General features: G+C 40.7%; 1 protein-coding gene across 1 annotated transcript in view; it reads right to left on the bottom strand.

The window, feature by feature from the left end:
* Positions 1 to 21,799: 21,799 nt before the first annotated feature.
* Positions 21,800 to 23,485, bottom strand: part of Acadsb (acyl-CoA dehydrogenase short/branched chain) — a 50,063-nt gene continuing 48,377 nt past the window's right edge. The window contains exon 11 of the mRNA XM_051145444.1: positions 21,800 to 22,816. Coding sequence (XP_051001401.1) covers positions 22,746 to 22,816 — 71 coding nt within the window. The 3' untranslated portion in view covers positions 21,800 to 22,745. The remainder of the gene's footprint in view (positions 22,817 to 23,485) is intronic.

The raw sequence follows: 23,485 nt of genomic DNA, 5'->3' as shown, positions 1-23,485 counted from the left end.
TAGGGATAAAAATTCTTGGAAAACATCGTCTCTTAGTTGGTGGCTTGTCTGTTTATTCTCTCAACAGAGCAGAGACTTAATTCCAGCTCATCAAGTCTTTCGTGGCTCACACGCTACTCAGCTTTCTATCCCTACAACAGTACTTGAGATGGTTAATTTTTAGGGACAGTTTGTTTTGGCTGTCTGTTTCAGAGGTGTCAGCCCACTTTTGCTTAGCCTGCTGCTTTTGGATTTGGAGAGAGGCCGCACGTAATGATGGAAGTGGATGGCCCAGGAAAGCTGTTCACCTGATTCCTCATGGTAAGCCAGGGTCCAGGGAGGGAGAGAAAGGAGCTGGATGTTTAGGACCTAAAGCACAGCAGGTCATGTCTTACACGTGTCACACTCAGCAGGCCAGTGAGATGGTTTACTGGGTAAAGGTGCTCAGCTTCCAGGCAGACAGCCTGGGTTCAAGCTTGGGGACTCACATGGCTGAAGGAGAGAATTGGCTCTTGGAAACTGTCCTTTGACCTTTACATGAATGCCATGGTGCTCGCGCGCACACACACACACACACACAATCACACAGACAAATAAATAGTAAACAAATGAAAAAAGTCATTGGCAAACCCAAGGTCACCTAGGTTTTCTTCTGGGTATCTCAGTTTTGTGTTTTTGTTGTCTGATCTAAGTTTTGTGACAAGTGTAGTCTGTGTCTTTTTTTTTTTTTTTTTTTTTTTTTTCCCATATGAATGGTTGTCCTGGTCCAATAACTGTTGGAAAAGCTATCATTGATCCATTTTATTGACTTTGCTCCTTTGTTATTGATCAGTTTGCAACATTTATTTGGGTCTATTTTGGAGTTCTGAATTTTGCTCTATTTACCTGTCCTTTAATATTGTATCGTTCTGGTCATTGTAGCTTTATAGTTGAGTCCTGAAGTTGGGCAATTCTTCAGCATTGTTCTCTCCCTTCAATACTGTTTTGCTTAGTCTAGTAATTTTACCTCTCTCACAGAAACTGTAGGATTCGCTTGTTAATACCTACAAAATAGCTTTCTGTGGAATTGGCTATGGCTGGTATTGAATCTATAGCTTCACTAATTTGGGAAGAACTAATATCATGATAATATTGACTGTTCTCACCCATGAACATACAATATATCTGTTTAATTTTCTTCTTCTTCTTTTTTTTTTTTAAAACAGTGTTAATTCACTTTATTTTTCTTGCATAAAAACTCCTATGTGGTAACCATAGCTGGAACCTGGGTCCTCTGAACAGAGACTCTGGTGCAGGCTTTCATAAGATGATCAGTGAATTCCTGATAAGGAAACTTGGTGAACACAGTTTCTTTCCAGAGGTTGGCTGTCAGGTAGCTGTAGGTCTTGGAGATGTCATCAAAAGTAGCCTTGGCAAAGTTGCCCAGGGTGGCAGTGCAGCCCCTGGCTGATGTATAGCAGTCATCAATATTGGCCATCATCAGTAGCTTCTTGGGCACAGGAGCAGAGACAACACCAGTGCCTCTGGGGGCAGGGATGAGCTGCACCAAAACAGAGCCACAGTGGCCTGTCACCTCGCATGGAACAGTGTGTGGCTTGCCAGTCTTGTTCCCCCAGTAGCCTCTCCACACAGGGATCATGGAAAGCTTGGCCAAGATGATGTCCCCTTGGATAACAGTGGCTACCTCCTTGGAGCACTTAACACCAAGACCAACATGACCATTGTAGTCCCCAATAGGGACAAAAGCCTTGAACCTGGTCCGCTGGCCAGCCCGTGTCTCCTTCTGCACTCATGATTTTGAGAGCCTCATCCTTTAGGGATGCGCCCAGGAAAAAGTCAGTAATCTCAGATTTCCTAATGGGCAGGGAGAACAGATAAATCTCCTCCAAGGACTTGATCTTCATGTCCTTAACCAGGTGGCCCAGCTTGGTGATGGGGATCCACTTCTTGTTTTCAGCTTTATCTCCACAAGCCTGGCAGCCTAGATCAGGGCCTCCCCTTAAAACTACTGACAATCCTCCAAGCTCTCAAAAGCCTCCTAATCCTGGGCTCCCAGTTACCTGGGCCCTCCTGCTGCACTGGCCTCATGCGCCATTTTGGTGTTTGCTTCTTTTATTCATCAATGTTTTATAGTTTTTCTCATATAGATCTAGTACATATTTTGTTAGATTTACACTTGTTTCATGTTGAGGAGTATTGCTATAAACAGTGTTACTTTTTAAACTTCAGATCCCATTTCTTCCTTGGTGGTATATAAGAGACTGACCTTCAGATATTCAGTGCTTACCCTGCAGCCTCTCTAGCTTTACCTATCTTCCTGGCTTGTGCTGTCCATTCCTTTAATCTACACAGATTGTATCATATAACTTTCCCTAGGGAGACATGAACAAATGTCCATTCACCCCAGAAGAACACCAGTAACATGCAAAAGAAACAAATCTACTAAAGTCTAGCTTGATGAACCAGTGAATTTATTAGGGACACTTAAAGGAACATGGGTGACTCTTGGGGTAGCTGTATCATGCACAAACTCCACCCCCAGCAGAGGTGATGACTCCCAGAAGCTGTATCTCTAGAGTTGGCTGGACAACAGCTCCAACAGAGAATCTTATCTCTCCCTAATTGCTTCTGCTTCTATAGCCTTTGGAGAGGGTCCTTGTGACGGTCTGGTCCTCCTGAGTCTAAGCCTCCTTCCTCCCAAGGAGCAAATGTTCTGATTGGGAAGTATTAGCTACACATTTCTATCATCTCTAAACAAAAAAATTTGTTTCTTCCCTTCTAGTAAGTATACCTTTCCTTTTTCTTATCTTACAGCACTAGCTAGGATTTCTAAAACAAGTTATAACAAAAACAATGTGTATGTTTTGTCTGCATATTTGTTTTTGCGTCGTATGCATACTTGGTGCCAGCCACGGAGGAAAGAGGGTGTCAGATCCTCTGGAACTGGAATTACACATGATTGTGAGCCACCATGTGGGTACTGGGAACTGAGGTCCCCTGGAAGAACCGCTAGTGCTCTTAACCATTTCTCTATCTCCATTTTTTTTCTTTTTGAGATTATATTTCTCCTTTCCCTTTCCTCCCTCTAAGCTCTCTCATATATCCTTTCCCACCCTCCTTCAAATTCATGGCCTCTTTTTAAAAAAATGTGATTGCGTGCATATCTGTGTGCTTATATACTGGACAACTAATTGATGTGCTCTTCCCTAGGGAAGGTCACCTCTCCCATTCCTAGCTTTCCTCAGTGGTCTACAGTTTTGTGAAGGGTTGAGGCCTACTCTCTATCCAGTTGGCATCTTCACTGGTGTCATTCCTGTTTAGCTCACATTTGGCCAGTCATGTTGATGGGACTGTATAGGTAGAGCTCTTGATATTACTAAGAGACAGCAAATTCCCTGACCCTCTGGCTCTGACAATCTTTCCGCCCTCTCTTCAATGTCCCCTGGGCCTTAGGATGGGAGCATCCTGTAGATATACCCACTGGGGCTGTGCTCCTCAACTCTGATTTTTATTTCGCTTCATGCACCCTGATCACACTTATTTCCCAATCTTTCCATGTCCATCCCCCACCTTTGTGACCTCTCCCCCAAAATAAAATAAAAAATTAAATTAAAAAATTTTAAAGTCCAGTATTTGTTATCTGTATACTCGCTGGAGCATAATCAAACTCTTAGTGACCCGCCCCTTAAGGAGAATCGAGTCCTTCTTCTCCTACCCACTCCAGAAGTCATCCATTGTGGATAGCTAATGTCAGCATCCTTATCACATTTTTTTAAAAAAGAGTTCTCTTTGATGGTTTCCTGTTTAGGCTGCTACTTTTTAGGGGCGGTGGGGTGGGTGGGGTGGGTGGGGTGGGATAGGGTTGTTCCAGAAGCCTTCCATGCCCCTCTTTCTCCATTGTGCACCCTCAATCATCAATATCACTGCAAAAGTAGCTTCCTTGCTGTTTACAGTCAGCGGAAGCACACATTACAAACATGGTCCTCAGCTCCAGTAGGTCCACAGACCCAGACAGACCGTCAGAGGTAGCCCAGACCAACAGATACCACCATGGCAGGTTACTCAGATGACTATGGGCCCTGGCAGCAGCACAACATGGCTTCAGGCTGCAGAATAAACAACAGACATGGTGTGGCCCTTAGTGTTAACACAGAATAAGGACATAAACATAGACCCCAGATGTGATGGCACCATGGACCCAGGCATATTCATCTGCAGCAGCATGGATCCATGTATCATCATGGCCTCAGGTAGCCATCAGCTTGGACCTGAGTGCCACTGCATCCCGTCCCATCTCAAGGTCTGTCTCCTGTCTCCATAGCACACATACTGCTTTGGTTTCCTGTCTTTCCCATCTCTTCATCACACATTTGTTCATCATAGTGGAGCCTGAAGCCCATGCCACAAAGGCTGGGTGGCCTGGATGGCTTCCACTGCCTGCCCACAACTCTGCATTTGTGGTTTTCTGTAGGTGTCTCCAACTGTTGCAAAGAGAAGTTTTATTGATGAGAGGTGAAGACTACACTTATTGGTAGGTATGAGGGCAAATGTTTATAGATTGTTCTTAGGAATAATGGTGATTTAATAAATTAGTGGCTATAGATTATCCTCTAATAACCATGATTTCACTAGCACTGAGCAGTTAGTTAGGTTTCCAGTATCTGTAATGGTATCAGTCTTACTGAGTGGGTCTCAAGTCCAATTAGAGAGCTGTTGGTTACCTCTAAGACATGTGTGCCACTACTGCACCCTTACTGTCATCATACCATGCTAGTTATTAATGTGGTTGGTTCCTAGGTGCCTTTGGAAACTTGCATGATGCCTTCTTGTCCCATGAAAGCTAGTCCTCAGGTATTGCTTTTAAACAAAAATCCCAAACATTCAATCTTACCAATAAAGACTTGGGACCCAGATGCTGGGGAGAACACTTACTAACTAGTTCAGAGGGGGCAGAGAAAGCACCCAGCTGGCCTTCCTACTCAGCCAAAGACCCAGAAGGAAAAAGCCCCTTCTCCTTCTCCATGCTGTCTTAGAAACCCTTCAAACTAAATGTCCCTCCTTTCTACTTCCTACGCATCTCTCTATCCATCCTCTGGACTTCCTTTTACTCTCTCGGTTTTTTTTTTTTTTTTTCTTCCTATGTTTACTCCCTGTCAACTGGTTGCTTGCTCTGCTTCTTAATTTATGGTTGACTTTATTTAATCCTGTTTGCAGAAAGCTCTTGGATCAAAGGTGTGTGCTACGCCTCATCCACACCACAACTAGGAACAGTTTTTTCCTAGTACGCAATCTCAGGGGTCACAGTGTGATCAAATATCCTGCCACAGTTAACACCAATAAACTATACACTATCTGGTAAGAATTGCGTTCACAGTGTCCAATCCATTAATATTTGGTGATCTTGAAGAAAGCACTCTACTATCTGTCCTACCTTGGTGAGTCCAAATGTCTGTACCTAAATCACTTTGTATCATAACTTGCATCTTTTTAAACCTTAAAACATTTTCTTAAATCCAAAACAACTGAAGCTTAATTGTGAGACAACTATCTTAGTCTTCAACCCCATAAGAAACCTGAGAAGAATAAACATTACCTGAGTAACTCCTGAAAGCACCCATCTCTTTGGCCTACTGGCCAAGAATATCTTACATATTTTTCTGTGAAGCAGGGAGGACCTGTCTACTTTTTCCTGGCGGAATCCAGCAGTTGACTTTCTTTGTGTCCTGCTGGTCCATAACTTGGGCGGCATACTGCCAACAGTTGTTGATTAGCATGGCGCAGGTTTTTCTCCCCATGGCTATCTTTGCCACATTTGAAACAAACTCCATAAAAAAGTCCTTTGATGCCCATCATTTTTCTTAAAGCAGTGTGGTGGTGCTACCTGACTTCATTGTCAAAAAAAAAAAAAAAAAAAAGCTTTAAATTAAATTTTTTTTGGTTTTTCGAGACAGGGTTTCTCTATGTAACCTTGGCCATCCCGGACTTGCTTTGTAGACCAGGCTGGCCTTGAACTCACAGCGATCCACCTACCTCTGCCTCCCAAGTGCTGGAATTAAAGGCGTGCGCCACCACGCCCGGCTATAAAACATCTTTAACTGCCATATTCTGTAGATCTCTGATCTGAATTGTTTCTTTCCAGCTGTTTACCACCTGTTCAACCTAAGAAATATATTTCTGTAAACTAATACCTAACAAGACCACAAGTTTGATTGACTGACAATTAATTTGCCTTTCTTAATTATCCCAAACAATTTATAATAGTATCTTTCAAAAAGACTAGAACTCCACATTGAATTTTTAAGAATCACACAGGTACAATACCAAAACACAACCTTAATTTTGTATCAATATACAAAGATCTATGCCAATGTAAGATTTCTAGCTAGTAGTAGCTCTACAGTTTAAGCGTAGACTCAAAAAAATCTACCTTTTCCCCTATTATTCCTATATTAGTTCTATATTCCCCCATTTTTTAATTAAAAAAGAAAGATTTTTAACTCGAACACAGTAAAACTATTTAGAATAATGAAAATATTTCTGCCAAGTTTCCCACAATGTTCAGCCTGATTGCATTTGGCAGTCTTAGGATTAAGTATTTCGAGTTCAAAGTTCTATTAAATGATAATGTCAGTCTCATGTGAACTCCGCATTTGAATGTCCTGAGAAGCTGGTAGTCTGAAGCTGATCTTTGGGTGGTATTTGTCAGATTGGTGGTAATCCTGTCTAGGTAGAACATAGCAGTCAACCTAAAGGTGTTCATTGTTTGTGCAGGGCCTGGAAGTAGATGAGGCATGGGGCAGGCTTTCCCAGTGGTAGTAGCATTACCACAATCCAGGTGGGTTCATCATTGTGGGGCCCTGTCACCTTCTTGGAGACCTAAAATGTTACTGTTAGGAATGGCAGAAAACTTAAACGGTTTGACGCCATATTCAGCAGATCTCTAAAAGGTTTGAGGACCATAATCTATTAAGTACATGAATTCTGCTCCTAGTTACCTGCTTCAGACTCAAACCTGAAAACACGCACAGGAAGCTAAATGATGCTTATTCCTAGAATTTGTTAATACTCTGTACGACTCCTAGTATCACAACAGAAAGTTTATATATACATAATCATCATAGATTTTCAGATGATATTTATACATTAAGGGAAGCTTTAGAGAGTCGAACGAAAGCCAAAAGATTATGAGATTAGTGGCAGTGGAATATACATTCTCTTATTTTTGTTTCCTCTATCCCATACCAGGTGGCTCATCTGATATGAGACTGAGATTCTGGATTCTCCTTTGACAACCATGCATGGGTTTAGAGAAGGAAGAGGCCAGGTTCCAACCCTAAGGCCAGCTTTAATATTTAATTGAATTGGGACCCTATAAAGACTATTGGCCACTTATGTCTGTAGAGGGCAGTAGAGATAAGCTGGTAGTGGTTGGTTCTACCTGGCTAGTTTACTCTTTTTCTTGGGACAGTTTCTCTTGATGATCCATCCCTTTTCTTCAGATGTTTCATTTGTCCAGTAGTCTCCAGATTCCTTAGTTGGATGCTTTTATTCTCCTGAAAAGATAAAAACAAAACTCTGCCCCAACCCTAACTCTAGGGTTGGGGTTTCCTTTTTTGGGAGGTTATATTTTTCCTATTTTTTGGCAATGGAAAACGCATTATTTTTCAATTGAAATTTAAAAAAAAATTTTTAATTTGAAACTATATGTATGTGTGTATATATATATATATATATATATATATATATATATATATTTCACTTTCTCTTTATATATAAATTCAAGGCTTAAGTGTATTTATTTTTAGATCACAAAGGACATTCACTTTGAATTTCAACCTGCCCTTTGCAAGGGGCTTCTAATTTTAAATCACTGTAATTCTTATGTGCCTGCCTCTGCCTCTCAAGTATTGAGATTAAAGGCGTGTGCCTCCCAAGTACTGGGATTAAAGGTGTGAACCACCACCACCTTGTTCATTGTAACTCTAGAATTTAGAAAACCCACTAATTTACAGAGATCTGTCTGTCTCTGCTAAGATTAAAGGCATGAGCTACCACCACCCTGCTCAAACATTTCATTTTGGCTCCAAATTGATCCAGCTCTTAGAGGTTTAGAAAACAAGTTTGAACTGTAGTAAGCCTTTGAATTTACTTTTAAATTTTAACTCTCTTAACTGTGTTTTTAATATCAAGCAACAAAATTATTCTTTTTATTTAAGAAGAAACCTAGTAAGGGGAGTGGGGACTCTCTCTGACATGGACTTTTTTTCCCCAGCTTTTCAATTATTTTGCTCTGGTGAAAAGGCCAGGCCACAGGGAAGAGAACATGCTCAGTCCTAATACAACTTGATGAGCTGGGGTGGATGGGCAGGGAGGGGGTTCCCCTTTCCTAAGGAATAGGGAAGGGGGGCAGGGGAGGGAAGAAGATGGCACGGGGAGGTGAGGCGGAATGGGGCTATGACCAAGATGTAAAGCAAATAAATAAGTAAATATATAAACAAACAAACTTAAAAAAAAGAAAACTCAAAAGCTGATATCCAAGCTGGTAGGGACCATGTGGCAATCTGTAGTGTAACACTCTAACATAGAATTAAGACACATGGTTTAAGAAAACCCTTTTTTTTTTTTTTAATTTCATGCCAGTAAGGCAAGTGTGCCTTTGGTAAATTATCATTTGAAAATATTAATTTTTATTTTTTCATGCCTAGTTAACCATTTTAAAGGTAGGACAGTTGGTACCTTTGAAAGACCAACTGCTTGTGCCCACTTATGTACAACCTGGGAAGTCTGTGATTGTTCTTGATAACACCTTTTAATATTTTTTTCTCAGAAGCATTCTTTTTTTAAAAAATATTTTATTAATTTATTCATATTACATCTCAATTGTCAGCCCCTACCTTGTATCCTCCTATTCATCCCTCCCTCCTGCTTTCCCTCTGCTCCCCTCCCCTATGTCTGTGACTGAGGGGGAACTCAGAAGCATTCTTTATTTTATGGTTTGTTTCTGAGATTAGAGGAATGTTAGTCTGTGTTTTCTATTGCTGCAACAAATCATGTCCCAATATGTTCATGGCTATATTAGCCACATATGGCTTTAATTTTCCTTTTGTTCTTCTGCAAATATAACTTTACCCAAGATAAATTTCCAATCCCTAGAAACTGAATATTTACATCCTGATGAGACCAATCTGTATACTAAGATTTTGGTGAAATTATTGTTACATCTGCTTTGATGTCTACTAAATCTTCAATTTCAATGTCATTTGTTTGTATTTTTAGCTTTGGTCTCTGATATTTGCAATAGTTTGCCAAAATACTTGTTTTGTGGTCTCTCCTGATTTTTTCTGTTTTCTTTATTGAAACTGTTCTGTACTTGATTACATCCACAGCATTAACAATAGCCATTAAGTCTTTTAATTGTTGAATCATGGATGAGTTTCCTTGATGTTGACAGGGAACTATTGTATCAAATTTTATTTTGTGGCCTGTGGAAAGATTTTCCCAATGACGAAGGGTTATCGTCATGGTTCCTTGTTTATCTGCAGTCATTAGTCCAATGCCAACCTTTGCCACATCTTCTGAATGCTCCAGAAGGCTGTCTTTTTAGCTTATTTCCAGAAAACAAAACAAAACAAAACAAAATCCAAACAAACAAAAACCAACATTGTTTCTAGGAACATCTTGCCTACAATGCTTTTTCAAATGATCTGGCTTAGCACAATTAAAACATCTGACTTTTTTTCTTAAAACTTTTAGAAATTATTTCTATCGGAATCACGAGATCCAACATCATCTGTATTTCTAATCAATTCATCTATTGCTGCTGATCTTACCTTAAAGGTCTAATCACCCTTTTGCATTTGGAATTAGCATTTTCAAAAGTCAAAGATTTAATCAGTATTTTTCCTGACTTCTGAATCTGATGCTATTCTATTTACAGCTGAAGTCAATCTTTGGGGTGGGGGATGGGGTGGGGGAGAAATCAGTGGTGGCTTCTTTTGGGCCTTGTATAATTTTAGTAAATGACTTAGACCACGTTCCCGATTCTTCACCGTATCCCAAGCATTTAAAGCAGCCAAATGACATAGCACCAAGGTGTGATCATCAAACTTAAGCTGCCTTTGTAATTAAGCATATTGGCCTTCACCTCACAAGTGATCTTGGGGACTAGTAATACTTTTAGCCTCATACCATTCTTCTATGACCTCAGCTTTCTCTTTCCGCCATGTTTGTCATTGTAACTGAGGACCAGCTCCCAATATTGCTGCTTCCAAATCTTTCAAGTCTTGTGGGATAATCCTGTTCTGAGTCGCCCATGAATTTAAAATCTGCTTCAGATTGAACGAATGCTTATCATAAGAAATGATTGCTTTCTTAAATCTCCTCAAATCTAATATGTCTGTCGGGTTTCGTTGAACTTCTTCACAACCTCGGAGGTGCCTACCATCTGCTCATAATTTTTGTATGGTGAGCAGATAAGCTAAAGTTGGTTTTCTAACAACGTTGGGCTACCCCTTTCAGTTTTGTCATGGTGTGGCACAGTAGGTTCTTGTCTAAATTCCTCTGTGCCTAAGTTTTTTTTTTTTTTTTCATTTATAGGTCTTTCTAAGGCTTGTCTAAATTTCTGTCAGGGTCTGAGTGTTTTTCTTATTAGTAGTTATAAGTCTTCTAAGACTTCTATCTTACCAATACATTTTTTCATATTTTTCTTTTTCCTGTATCTCTAAAGCTTTTTTTCTTTGAGAAGGTACAGAAAACCATTATGGCTATCAAGTATAAAATATGAAATACAAAAAAGATAATAATTATAATCTATATTGAGTCAATTTCAGTTAAATCTTTTAGCTTTTAATTTTCTGGTTCTATTTTCAAGTCATCTAAAGTAGTACTATACAGAGTCCAAATGCCTTATATTATGGTATTTCCCATGCTTAATTCTCTTGAGGACTTCCCAGGTGACTTACCAAATCTGATAGCTTCTCAAATTTGTCTGTAGCTGGAATGATTTCTCTGTTCATGTGGTTGATCCATACATTGGAGTGCCAAAATGTTGTTTTTAAACAAAATCCCAAACATTCCATTTTTATCAATAAAGACTCAGGAGCTAGATGCTGGGGTGAACACTTACTAGCTCAGAGAGGCATAGAAAGTACACAGCTGGCCTTCCTACTCAGCCAAAGACCCAGAAGGAAAAAAGCCCCTTCTCTTTCTCCATGCTGTCTTAAAAACCCTTCAAACTGAACATCCCTCCTTTCTACTCCCTAAGTGTTTCTCTATCCATCCTCTGGACTTCCTCTCACTCTCTATGTTTTTTCCTATGTTCATTCCCTGTCAACTGGTTGCTTGCTCTGCCTCTTAATTTATGATTGACTTTATTAATCTTGTTTATGAGAATCTCTTGGATTAAAGTGTTTGTTAGGGATGAGCCCCACCACAACCAGAAACGGTTTTTTTTTTAATTTAATTTTTTTTACTTTTTAAAAATTGATTCATTCATAGTACATCTCAATAGTTATCCCATCCCTTGTATCCTCCCATTCCTCCTTCACTCCTACTTTCCCCCTACTCCTCCCCATGACTGTGACTGAGGGGGGCCTCCTCTCCCTGTATATGCTCGTAGGGTATCAAGTCTCTTCTTGGTAGCCTGCTATCCTTCCTCTGAGTGCCACCAGGCCTCCCCATCCAGGGGGCGTGGTCAAATATGGGGCACCAGTATTCATGTGAACATGAGTTCCTACTCTCCACTCAACTGTGGAGAATGTCCTGTCCATTGGCTAGATCTGGGTCAGGGTTCAATGTTTACTGCATGTATAGTCCTTGACTGGTGCCATAGCTTGAGCAGGACCCCTGGCCCAGAACAACCTGTCATAATGTTCTTCTTGTAGGTTTCTAGGACCCTCTGGATCCTTCTATTTTCCCAGGTTTTTCAGTACACAATTTCAGGGTTCACAGTGTGATCAAATATCCTGCAACACTGCAGGGGAGGGAACATTGAAGTCAGTTTCATCTCAGGGAGACTCTGGGTCCTGTTTCTAAAGTACATGATGTCTTCAGCAACAGGGACTTACCTTCCACCTCTGGGGACTAAGGTAACCAAGGGACACAACAACTAGATATATGTTTTAGGAGTCTCTTGGACAGCTCTGGTCAACAACTAAATGAGCTGCTTCTTATATATGATATTGGCATCTTTGTTAGGTGGTGTTTGGCTCTTGGAGGGAGCACCATCAGCCCAGAAGAGAAATGTTCATTAAAACTATATGTACATTTCTACATGAAGTTATGTGTACAATAGGGTTTTGTTTTGTAGGTAGTTAACGGTATGATTCCTTGTGGCTTTTCAGATATTCTTGTTACTTTACTCCCTCCTTTATGCTCGATCTTCACCCTTCCCTGAAGAGCCCCCTCTCTTCTCATTTGCCCCTTCACATCACTTTCATCTTTCTATTCCCTTCTATCCATCAGCCCCTTCTCTGTATTTACTTTCTCCCCCTCCCTAAGGAGTCCCTCATTTTTCTATTTCCTTGCTCAGATTTGTTGTTCCCAGGTTTTCCCCTCTCTATTGCTCCCCAAACCCCCTATCCTGACAAGGGTCCCATTTTACTTTTCTGATTTCTGTAGTTCCTACAGGCTATGTATTCACATCTGAAGATTTGGAACCAGAAGCCTCCAATAAGAGAGAAGACGTGAGGTGAGGTTTGTCTTTCTGGGTTACCGTTCTAGCCTCACTTAAAAAGAAAAAGATAGTCGGAAGACAACATTTTAACTCATTAGTCCCATGAATCCGACAATCAGTCAGAATAAATCCTACACATTTCCCCAAGTTTAACTCAAATATTCTCGGTGTGATTGGTGCTCTTAGATCTGAAGAAGAGTTCAGTACTTAGGCTGCCTTTGGCCTGCATCACATAATCAAAGACACAATAACTGTATTCTCTGGGATTCATTGCTTCATGCCAGCATACCGTGACCTGGAATCCAAATATCACTGTCACAACTAACACCTTTCAAGTCTCTAGAGCCGCCCCCCCCCCATTCTGCCCTGTCTCCAAATAGTGACACAAAAGGAGGCCATATCCAAACATAAAACATCGGGAAAGTCAGTACCAAAGAAAGAGGCTACTGTAGTGCTATGGATGATTTTCTTAGCTGGAAGACAAATTACAAACCCGCCAAGCCCTTCCTCTCAGACGACAAGAGAGTAACCGGTTCTTGTGTAACCATTTATTATTCCCCATGGCACCAAACTACTGATCTCTTCTGGCTTCTCTTAGTGTTTTGATGGGCAGCTTCAGAGGCTTCCAGGAAGAGGCATGGCTTTGGAGCAGTTTCATATGGAGGCTGAGCAGTAGCTTGAAGTATTAATAATTTGTACCATGCTCTCTTAAATTTGAATGGCTATAGAAGCCCAGTGGTAACACACACAGACCATGACATCAATTCTCTATATTCACTTATGGATATTGAACCCAAAGTCTGTGAGCTGCTTTCTTTTTCTTTCTTTCTTCTTCTTCTTCTTCTTCTTTTTTTTTTTTTTTTTTTTTTTTTTTTTTTTTTTTTTTTTTTTTTTAAATAAAAAGTCATAACATTTAGCTGAAATTTCAGGTGACATTTAAAGAATTAATTTTGTGTAAATTTTTATAACTTTAAATGTGTTAGAAGAAAAATGCCTTTATCATTTGAATTTTATGTGTATTTTGTGCTTGGGTGTGCATGCCACACACCCTATGTACGCAGGTGTCTGCAGAGGCTGGAAGTGGGTATCAGGTTTTCCGGAGCTGGACTTAGAGGAGGTTGTGAGCTGCCCTGATACAGGTATTAGAAACCAGACCCTGATCCTCTGCAATAGCAGCAGATGCCCTTCACTGCTGAGCTTCAAGCTCTAGCCCCCAATTGCACTTTAAATTGCATTTAAAAATAACTCCTGGACCATGGGTACACAGAATGATTATATTAGAAATAGGCAGCATGGCAGTAGAACTCTGAACACAAAGGCTGGAAAGAACAGCCCACTGATGGGACTGCTAGTCATTTGCTAGCTCTGGGCCAAGAATTCAAACCTTCAGAGGATAACTGCAGAGAGCCTGGTGTCCTCTGCTGAAATGACCAGGTGACCCTGGACGGGAAGCCACAAACCGAGGTCCTAAGATGGTGCAGGAATTGGACACCAAATTTTTAAGGAGTCAAGTGAGTAGGACAATGGCTGAAGAGAAAGAGGTGGATTTTGAGAGAAATGACATAAAAGCTTCAAACCAATTAACCCCAAACACAAGTGCGCTCCCCGCTCTGGCTGAACCCTGCTGGACATGAACAAGGACGTTATGAGGACTGCCTTTCAAGAGCTATTTGAAATGCCAGCGGGATGTTCTGCCCTTTGCCTAGAATGTGCAATGCTTTCCTGGAAGGGAGAAACAAGCTGCTGCAGGCCTTCATTCCGACTGAGCTTCTTCATCCCTGATACTAGTAGCCAGAAGTGCTGGGGGCAGCTTGTTCTGAAATGTTTGTCCTTCTGAGGGTTGTCCTGGTTACTGAGATCCAGTAGAAATTTCCAGACTAAAAAAAAAAAAAAAAAAAAAAAAACAAACCAGCAGGAACAAGGTAAATGTGTAATCTCAGGGTTGACTGAGTTAAGAAGAGCTCTGGCCCAGATAGCACCATGCCCACACTCTAGCGACTTCTGAGAACAAAGACACTGACAATCTAAGTCCTTTTAACATCATATTCAAAACAAAACACAAAGCCCATGTCCTTTTTAACAACCACCCCCTTTCTTCTTCTTCTTCTTCTTCTTCTTCTTCTTCTTCTTCTTCTTCTTCTTCTTCTTCTTCTTCTTCTTCTTCTTCTTCTAAGGGTTTATGAACCCAGACTGCCTTGGAACTTGGTTTTAGTGCAGGCTGGCCCAAAATCTATTATCCTCCCTCTTTTGCTCTCCCAGCTGGATTTCAGGCATGCACCAATAATCTCGGTTATATCTGGCAACCTTTCATATTAATACATTTCAAGCCAGGACTTCCTGCCCAATGGACAAATGAAGGCATTATAAAACACATTGAAAATGAGCATAGCATCCATCAATAATCATATTTTTAGCCTTTGCGTACTTAGGGAAAGCCAGTGGCTGGGAAAGACAGAGTATTGCTATGTAAGGGAGTTGTACACCTGTTATATAGGGGCTGACCACTAGGCTGGACGAACCCTCTGACTCCTAGCCCTCCAAGGGTGCAACACTGCATCATCTGGTGTCACTTTAGTGTTAGTTTGCATCTCCAAATGAGAAAGAAGCTCTAAGGGAAACGGCTAGATTTTAAAACACTTTGGTGACACATCCTAGCAGCAGCTTCTTCCCAAAACTCCTTTGGTAAGAGGGGAAAGTCCACTTAAGCAAATGCCATGGAGTCTCCTATTTGGGGGTGAAAGTATGACAGACAGAAAGTAGATAGACAGCCCTGACAGCTTTGGTTGCAGACCTATGAAAGCAGCAGGTACATGGCTTCCCAGAAGGGGTTTGGGACAGGACTGGGGCATCTGTGATGGGCTTTGAGGACATGTAGAGAAGGTCCTGCCTGATCCCCTTTATCTTTCTTAGGCAGGCCGGTTTTCAGGGAGCCCTGGACTTTAAGTCTTGCTGGATGACACTGGAATAGAAACAGAGAAGGAGTCTTTGGGATAAGAGTTGTTCTGAGAATTCTGCTCAGCTTTAGTGTGATGAAAGTTCCCATTGAGGGGGATGGAGAGATGGTTCAGAGGATAAGAGCGTTGACTGCCCTTCCAAAGGTCCTGAGTTCAATTCCCAGCAAACACATGGTGGCTCACAACCATCTATAATGAGATATGGTGCCCTCTTCTGGCATGCAAGTGTACATGTAATATAGGCAAAACACTGTATACCTAAATAAATAAATCTTAAAAAAAAAAAAAAAAGAAAGAAAAGAAAAGTTCCCCAGGAGGCTTCTAAACAGACAGATTTTCAGGACCTTGGCCCAACCAGAAGACTCATGGCTCTAGAAGTGAGCCCTTTAAAACAAAGCATTCTAGGTTGGTCCACCCTTGCTAAGGGCTTCATGTGACTCTATGTTGTAACCCTGATAGACGGCCAGGTCTCCCACCTCAATTCTTCTCCTGCACTTCAACTCAAATTTCCAAAGCCTGCTGGCCTTCTGCAGATGATTAGGAGAGACTGAGAGTGCCATTCCATGGCCTGCACTTCTAAGACACTCGTCTCTGTTTTAAAGCATAATGCAGGTTGCTGTAGAGACAAGTGGGGTACAAGGACAGCATCAGGATAAAAAGTGGTCACTTAAGGGAGGAGAAGCCAGTCAAGGGGAGGAGGTCTCAGGCACAGAGCAAGGAAGGCTTCCAGGAAAGCAATCTGAAACCACATTAGTTGGGATAGATCACACAGACTACCAATTGAGGGTAAAAATGGGACTTCTGAGTTTAAATCTACCTATCAAAGTGGAAGCAGGCAAAAAGGGACAAGCAAGCTATAAAGATGAGGAGCTACTGGGGATAAGACAGCCATGGTCCCCTTCCAGGCCTATAGAGCAGTGGCTCATGGGAATTTAGTGAGTTAGTTTTGTGAAACAGAATTGAGGTCAGATGGGATTCAAATTCATGACATTCCTGTCTCAGCCTCCTGGGTGCTAGGATTATGGCCGTGTGCCATCACACCAAGCTGGGAAATTCAGTTTCTAAGAATAGGTATAGGACAGCCTGGTCTACAAAGCGAGTCCAGGATAGCCAAGGCTACACAGAGAAACCCTGTCTCAAAAACTAAAAAAAAAAAAAAAAGAATAGGTATAGGATTTCCTTGTTTTTAATAGCTGAGTAGTATTCCATAGTGTTGAGCATTTCTTTAAGTGTTTCTCAGCCATTTGATATTCCTCTGTTGAGAATTCTCTGTTTAGTTCTGAGCCCCATTTCTCAATTGGGTTATTTGGTTTGGTGATGTTTAATTTCTTGGGTTCTTTATATATTTTGGATATTAGACCTTTGTCAGATGAAGGGTTGGTGAAGGTATACGAACATATTTGTAGAGGAAAGGAGAGAGCCAGTAGAATTACAAATAAGATCAAGAGACCAGGCCAGCCTGGTCTACAAAGCGAGTCCAGGACAGCTAAGGCTACACAGAGAAATCCTGTTTTGAAAAACAAACAAACAAACAAACAACAACAAAATATATAGCCCAGTTTCCAGGGGAGGTTTTTTGTTTTGGTATTATACCCCGACAGTTTGACTGACTAATCTCTTCAGAGAAATCTGATATTGATAGTCATTCAAAAAACTTTTCCCACCTGGGTTCTTGGACTAGGGACTCTTGGGAATCTTCTTTTGCTCTGTCCCTCCCCTTCTCTCTCATACGTGGCCTTGGCTGGCCTCAGACTGGCAATCCTCTTGCTCTCAGCCTTTGCTATGCTGAGATCCCAGGTCGGCACACCAGCCCCAGCTTTGACGTGTTGATTTCTAAGTCATGCTCACAATTACAGCTTTGTCAAATTATTTTCATTTGTTTCCATTTGCTTTGCTCTGTGTAGTTCCCAGTTATGTTTTTAGGGACAATAAAGTTCATGGCTATTAGATTTTTCTCAGCAAATTCTTCCTTTTTATGAGATATTCTTTAAAATTACTTTTGTCTGATTCAGTTTTGTTAGATTAACAGTTATTCCCATTTTTCTCTGTTTTTGCAGTCTTTTTACATATATTCTGACCTTCTTTTCTTGTTTTGGATATTTTTAAACTTCATGTAACTAGAATTTAAATTTTTCTTTCACCTCATTTGAATACCATTAAAATGATTAATTTATTTTTATGAGTATAAGTTTAGCTTGCAGATATGTAAGTGCCTGATGCCCATGAGAGGTACATGAGAACACTGGATTCCCTGGAGTTACCAATGATTGTGCCCTACTACGAGGGTGCTGGAAACCAAACTTGGGTCTTCTGACAGAGCAACCAATATTCTTAACTGCAGACCCATATCTCCAGCTTTCTCATTTGAACACCTTTCCCGCTCCCCAACCCAGGACAGGGTCTCACTGTGTAGCTCTGCTGTCCTGGAACTCACTCTGTAGAACAGGCTGGCCTTGAACTCACAGAGATCCACTTGCCTCTGCCTCCCAAGTACTGGGATTAAAGGCCTGTACCATTATGCAGAGCTATCTGAACACCTTTTTTGTTTGCTTGGTTGGTTTTGTTTTTCTTTAGATAGAGTTTCTCTGTGTAGCCTTGGCTTTCCTGGACCTGCTTTGTAGATCAGGCTGGCCTGGAACTCACAGAGATCCACCTGCCTCTGCCTCCCTGAGTGCTGGGATTACAGGCATGTGAGACCTCTTAATAAGTAGGTCCAACCCACTTGCAGCTATACGTAGTACTCTGTGTGCTTTCATTTCTATCTTATTATAATTTCCTGCTTACAATGTTTTCCCTCCTCCCTCTTCTCCCCACAACACTGGGGATTGAACCCAGAGCCTTGCAAACATCAAATCCTCCACCACTGAGCTACATCTTCAGCCCTACCATGATCTTTTTTTAGTCATAATATTAGGATTTTTGTTGTGATCTATTCTGTAGAGGTAACTGCAATTCAAACACCCTGTTGTGCCTGTTGTGAGCACTTGGATTTCTGTCACGCCTATGCAAAAGCCTGGACAGCTCTTGGTGACTTCTCCCTTAAAAAGGCCTTCTAGTTCAAGAGGCAAACATGGCATAGAGTCTATTTGTGTAACCTAGGAGGTAACACTGTGACCCTTCCTCAGTGCCCTTTTCAGAACTTTGCTTTTCTAACTGCTGTCTTCCTTTCACCCAGTTCACTACTCCTTTACTGGACACCAAAGCAATGTCTTATATATGCTACTCAAGTGCTACCGTTTAGCCACACGTCCTCAGGTCTTTCTCACTGTTTCCCAAAACCCATACTCCCAACCACCCTTATTTACTTGCAGGTCTTCTTCTTAGCTTGAAGCGATTTGAACCTCTTCTCTGAAGAGTCACTAGACGGGAAAGGGCCACGTAACAGTGTCTATTTGATTGGGAAGCCTCTGGAGACCGGACAGCCTTAATGACTCCAAGGAATGAAAGTAGAATAGCCTTCCCCACAAATCCCACTCTGGTCATGAACCAATGAGCAGCCCACTTAAACTTTCTATACTACAGTCTCCTGATCAGCACACTAAGAAACAAGAGCAGCCACCTCATGGACAGCTGTTAGCAGGCGGGAAAGCTGTAAAATGGAGCTGGGTGTAGTAAAGCACACTTTTAATTCCAGCTCTTGGGAGGCCGAGGTGAGCGGAATCTGTGAGTTCTTGAGTCCATCCTGGTCTACATAGTGAGTTCTAGGACAGCCAGAGCTACTTAAAAAAAAAAAAAAAAAAACCCTGTATCCAAAAAGGCTGTAGATGACAGTTGGGATATAGTACAGGTTTTGAGCGGTTGCCATAGCTTCAATAGATGTGAAGAATTCCTCCTGCTTAGGACTGACAGCACTTTTCTGTTTAATATTTTTGAGAGCATAGAATAATGAAAACAGAAAGGGGCACTGAGATGGGCACACCTTTAAATAAGGGACTATTCTATTCACCTTTATAACAGTAGCTCAGAAACCATAGTATCTTGGATGAATCATCTACAAAAACACATTTCTGAGTGAAAAAATTTTACCAACGTCCAGACTTTTAAACTGACGTAGGAATGGGGAAAGCACAAGCTGAAATCTCCTATGGCTCTGTACTGTGGTGTGTCCCTGAGTGAGAAGCACAGAAATACAAGTTTACAAAGAGCAATTCTTTAACACACAGGAATACACATCTGCTGGGTAACATCTGGGCCGGGAGGATGTACTCCAAAGCAATGGCCTCTCTACTCAAGAGCTGCTTACACTGCTATGAACAAAGAGTTCTCTGGGGGGAAGTTTTCTAAGCATCATGAATTTAAACTTGGTCTATATTACAAGACCGCTTCTCTCTGAAAACTAATGTAACTGGCTTACCTGAGAAGAGAGCTATTGGCCTGATGGACAAGGGCATTGTGTCTGCCTTTCAAGAAGACTACACTTTTCTTCATCTGTATGTGTGACAAATGTGCTTTATTCTAGCAGCAAGACTCCTCAGTTAATTTAGTATTTTATCTTCTCATTTCCCATAGAACACTGGTTTGGTAACAATGAACATAACTTCACACATACTGTTAAAAAGGACATTTCACTTTATGACAGAGCAGCACAAATACCCTGTGGGGGTATTTCCTGAAAAATAGCGTAACTGTGACGCTGAATGATCTCACACAGCCAGCTTCAGACCTGACATCCCTGCGATGAACCAAGAGCCTTTGGCAAGTGACAGATCAATCACAACACTGCTGAAATGTTCATTCTTTATTAGTTAAACTTGAAGTGAATCAATGACAAAGTAAAACAAGAACAAAATCCAAGCCCTGTTGAACAAGAACACTGAATTTAAGCCAGTCCATTTGAATTCTTGTCTTTGTCCTTGGATGGATGATCTGAAAAGGCAACCTTGGTTAAGAGTCTTTCCCTTTTAAATCGGTAGAGCTGCCTGTATGGTTGCCTATGGTCTTTCTAGGTTTAAATTCCTAATGATCTTCAAGTTGCTAGCATTGATTCCATAATTGATTTTCATGTGATAGATCAAATCTCTAACAATGCAAACTACACAACCAGTTCTACCTGTAAATACCAGGTCAGTTCTTTATTTCCTGTGCCCCCTGCCATCTCAATCCCCAAATTAACAAATAGCCTTAGGTTCCTTACCAAAAACAAACTCAAGGTACATAGTTTTATGACAGATTACAAAGTCACGGAAATCTGAAGAAAAGTCATAATGGAAGAAATACGAGTTGACCCCCAAACATCCTCTCTGGTAAAATTATACAAGAACTCATTAATAAAGCAAGCAAGTTCATATGTTAGCCATACTAATAACTAATGCATATTAACTATTCTTTGTGAATATGTGCAAAATATATACACAGAATTGGAACTCTATGGACACATTTAAAGTCCAAACATGCAATGGCCGGTTCTGCTGCTGCTGCTGCTGCTGCGTTAGAACATGGCATCTATCACACTTTCATGAGTTTCTAATTCTAGAGAAGGGAGGGAGGGGTCTGTTCACGCATGCTTACTCCCACAGCAGCACTGTCTGTAAGTCCATCTCTTTCACATAGTCACAGAAGTGGAAGATGGCTGAGCCCCGTTAGGCACTCACCCACCCCTTACACTCTTACCACACCTACCTATCTGTTCCGAAGGACTTGGGGAGGAGCTTTCATCATTTCCCCATTTGAAAGTCAAGTAGGCTTCGTCTCTTTGGATTCAAGGTCTAAGTTTGTTCCGTTTCTTCCTACTGTGTTAATGTAATTCCTATCTCAATCATATTTACACAACCTTGCATATTTAACTATGATTCGCACTGTGGAAATTAATGTACCTCAATAAACATGACTGTGAAAAGCAAAATTGCCTAGAAAGTGTCAGGTTTTCTTAATAAACATTGTCCTTTTGCAAAAGCACTAAAATACTTTCTGTTTAGAAGTAATGACTATTTTCAGCAACTGCATGAGCCTTGGGGCATTTTTCACATCTGGCATGTGGTGTTTCCTCAGGAAATGTAAAACTCACTTGTCTGCTGTCTACTTCTCTCTCTAGAGGACTCAGGAACATCAACTAGACGGTCTTCTCCTGACTGTAAATTCCTACCACTGATCAATTGCTTCGTCAGCTATATATCTGATTAGGCTTTGCCTGTTTTTCATTTGCACCATAAAACATAGATCTGTGTCTTCACAAATATAAAATTATTTAATATAGTATACAAATGACTACTTGTATTTATACTGAATGTGCCTTTTCAGACTATCCACTCTCTTCATTCCCTGTTCCGCATGAGAGTGCCATATTATTTCCTTATAGGGGTAAGATATTTCTCTTGAGAATCAATTTTGAAAACCAAAATTGAATTTCTCAATTAATTATTATTTAGGATAAAGTCCAATAACCAAGTTTGACAGAAAAAATACTCAATTAAAATATAGAAATAAATCATACTACTGAAAAATAGTGCACGATCCAATGAATTATTTTCTGATGATTAGGCTAAATTATTTAAACTTTATAGTTGAAAACTAATACAGGAACACGTTTTTTAAAATGCCCTGCTGAAAAGCCATCATGCAATATATCTTTCATATAGGAGTCTAACATACAGATTTTGTTAGTTAAAATAACATTTTGTGTCATTTGTTGTTGTCAATTATGTGGCCTACAAGTTATATCTTTATTTTCTATTATTTCTTTGATACTTAGAACTAGGAGTTCTAAATGTTTCCAAATAAATTTTACCGGTTTCTACCTTGTTTAGCAACTTAACACTGAATCTATAAAGCATTGAAGTAAAAATTGCCAACTGTAACAAACATTCCTCTGGCTCATACCACAGTACAAAGATTTAGTAGGCATATAAAGTGACCATTTCTGTCAGCAATACCAATACTTCAAATGTTTTCATCTTCTCAAATGCTGGTACAGTGAAACTCCTGTATACTCTGAAACTGGGATGAGAAATATAAATGTGTACAGCAGCTTCAGAATAGTTTTAGAGTGGACTGGAAAGAGAAAGAGATAAAAGCGAGGCCCGAGGACAAGGACAAGTGCCTTCAAATGAAATGCTGCAATGTTCTGCAGGCTCTGCTCTGTAAGGCATAACGGCTGGTCATGGTATGGCAGCGATACCAGGGAGGGCCCAATCCAACAGGCATCAGTACTCCGCGTCAATGCGCTTTGCAATGGTGTTCAGCTGGATGTTGGATGCTCCTTCATATATTGTACCTTAAACAAAAGGGAGAATAAGGACAGTTAGCAGTGCAACCACAGCTAAAGAGAGCCACAGAAGAGATGAGTCTAAAAACACCACCCTGCATTTGCCGTAAGTAACAGGAGTCAGTGTCCAAAGTGATCCTGACTAAGGTAACAATTCTCCATTCGATCTCTAGATCAGTCCAATCAGCTGGAACAGTTGAGGATTTGGCTCTTAGAGCATTGGTTTATAAGCCCAGCTGCTTTAAGGACATGGCAGCTTTTGGAGCTGCTATTTACTCTCCTCACTGCTGGTGGAGCACTGGAGCACACAGGCATGATGAGGCAGCTGCCTTGTGAAATTAGAACCATACTTCAGAGAACAGCACTAGACTACAGGAATAGTAAATACTATCAATTTTAGTAACAGAAAAATGAAGATAGTGGATTTTGTCGCAGTTCTCGTAAAATGTCTACTGGGGCGTTTTAAGAGTCAATTTGGTGTTTTTAGAAATATAAATTCATTTTTCTGATAGGAAGAAGAAGGAAGAAATTCAGCCATGAAGAAAGTCAATAAACATACTGCAGAGATTAAAATGCTTTTACCTAAGTACCAGTGATATAAAATCGACAAATACAATAGCCCAAATACCCACAGTGGCAAATAAAACAAAACAAAATAAACCATCAAAAGTCTGCTTA

This window comes from Acomys russatus, chromosome 5 (genome assembly GCF_903995435.1).
Source record: "Acomys russatus chromosome 5, mAcoRus1.1, whole genome shotgun sequence".
In the NCBI taxonomy this organism is placed as follows: Eukaryota; Metazoa; Chordata; class Mammalia; order Rodentia; family Muridae; genus Acomys; species Acomys russatus.
Note: the sequence above shows the minus strand (reverse complement) of the source record. Positions and strands in the feature narration are given on the sequence as shown.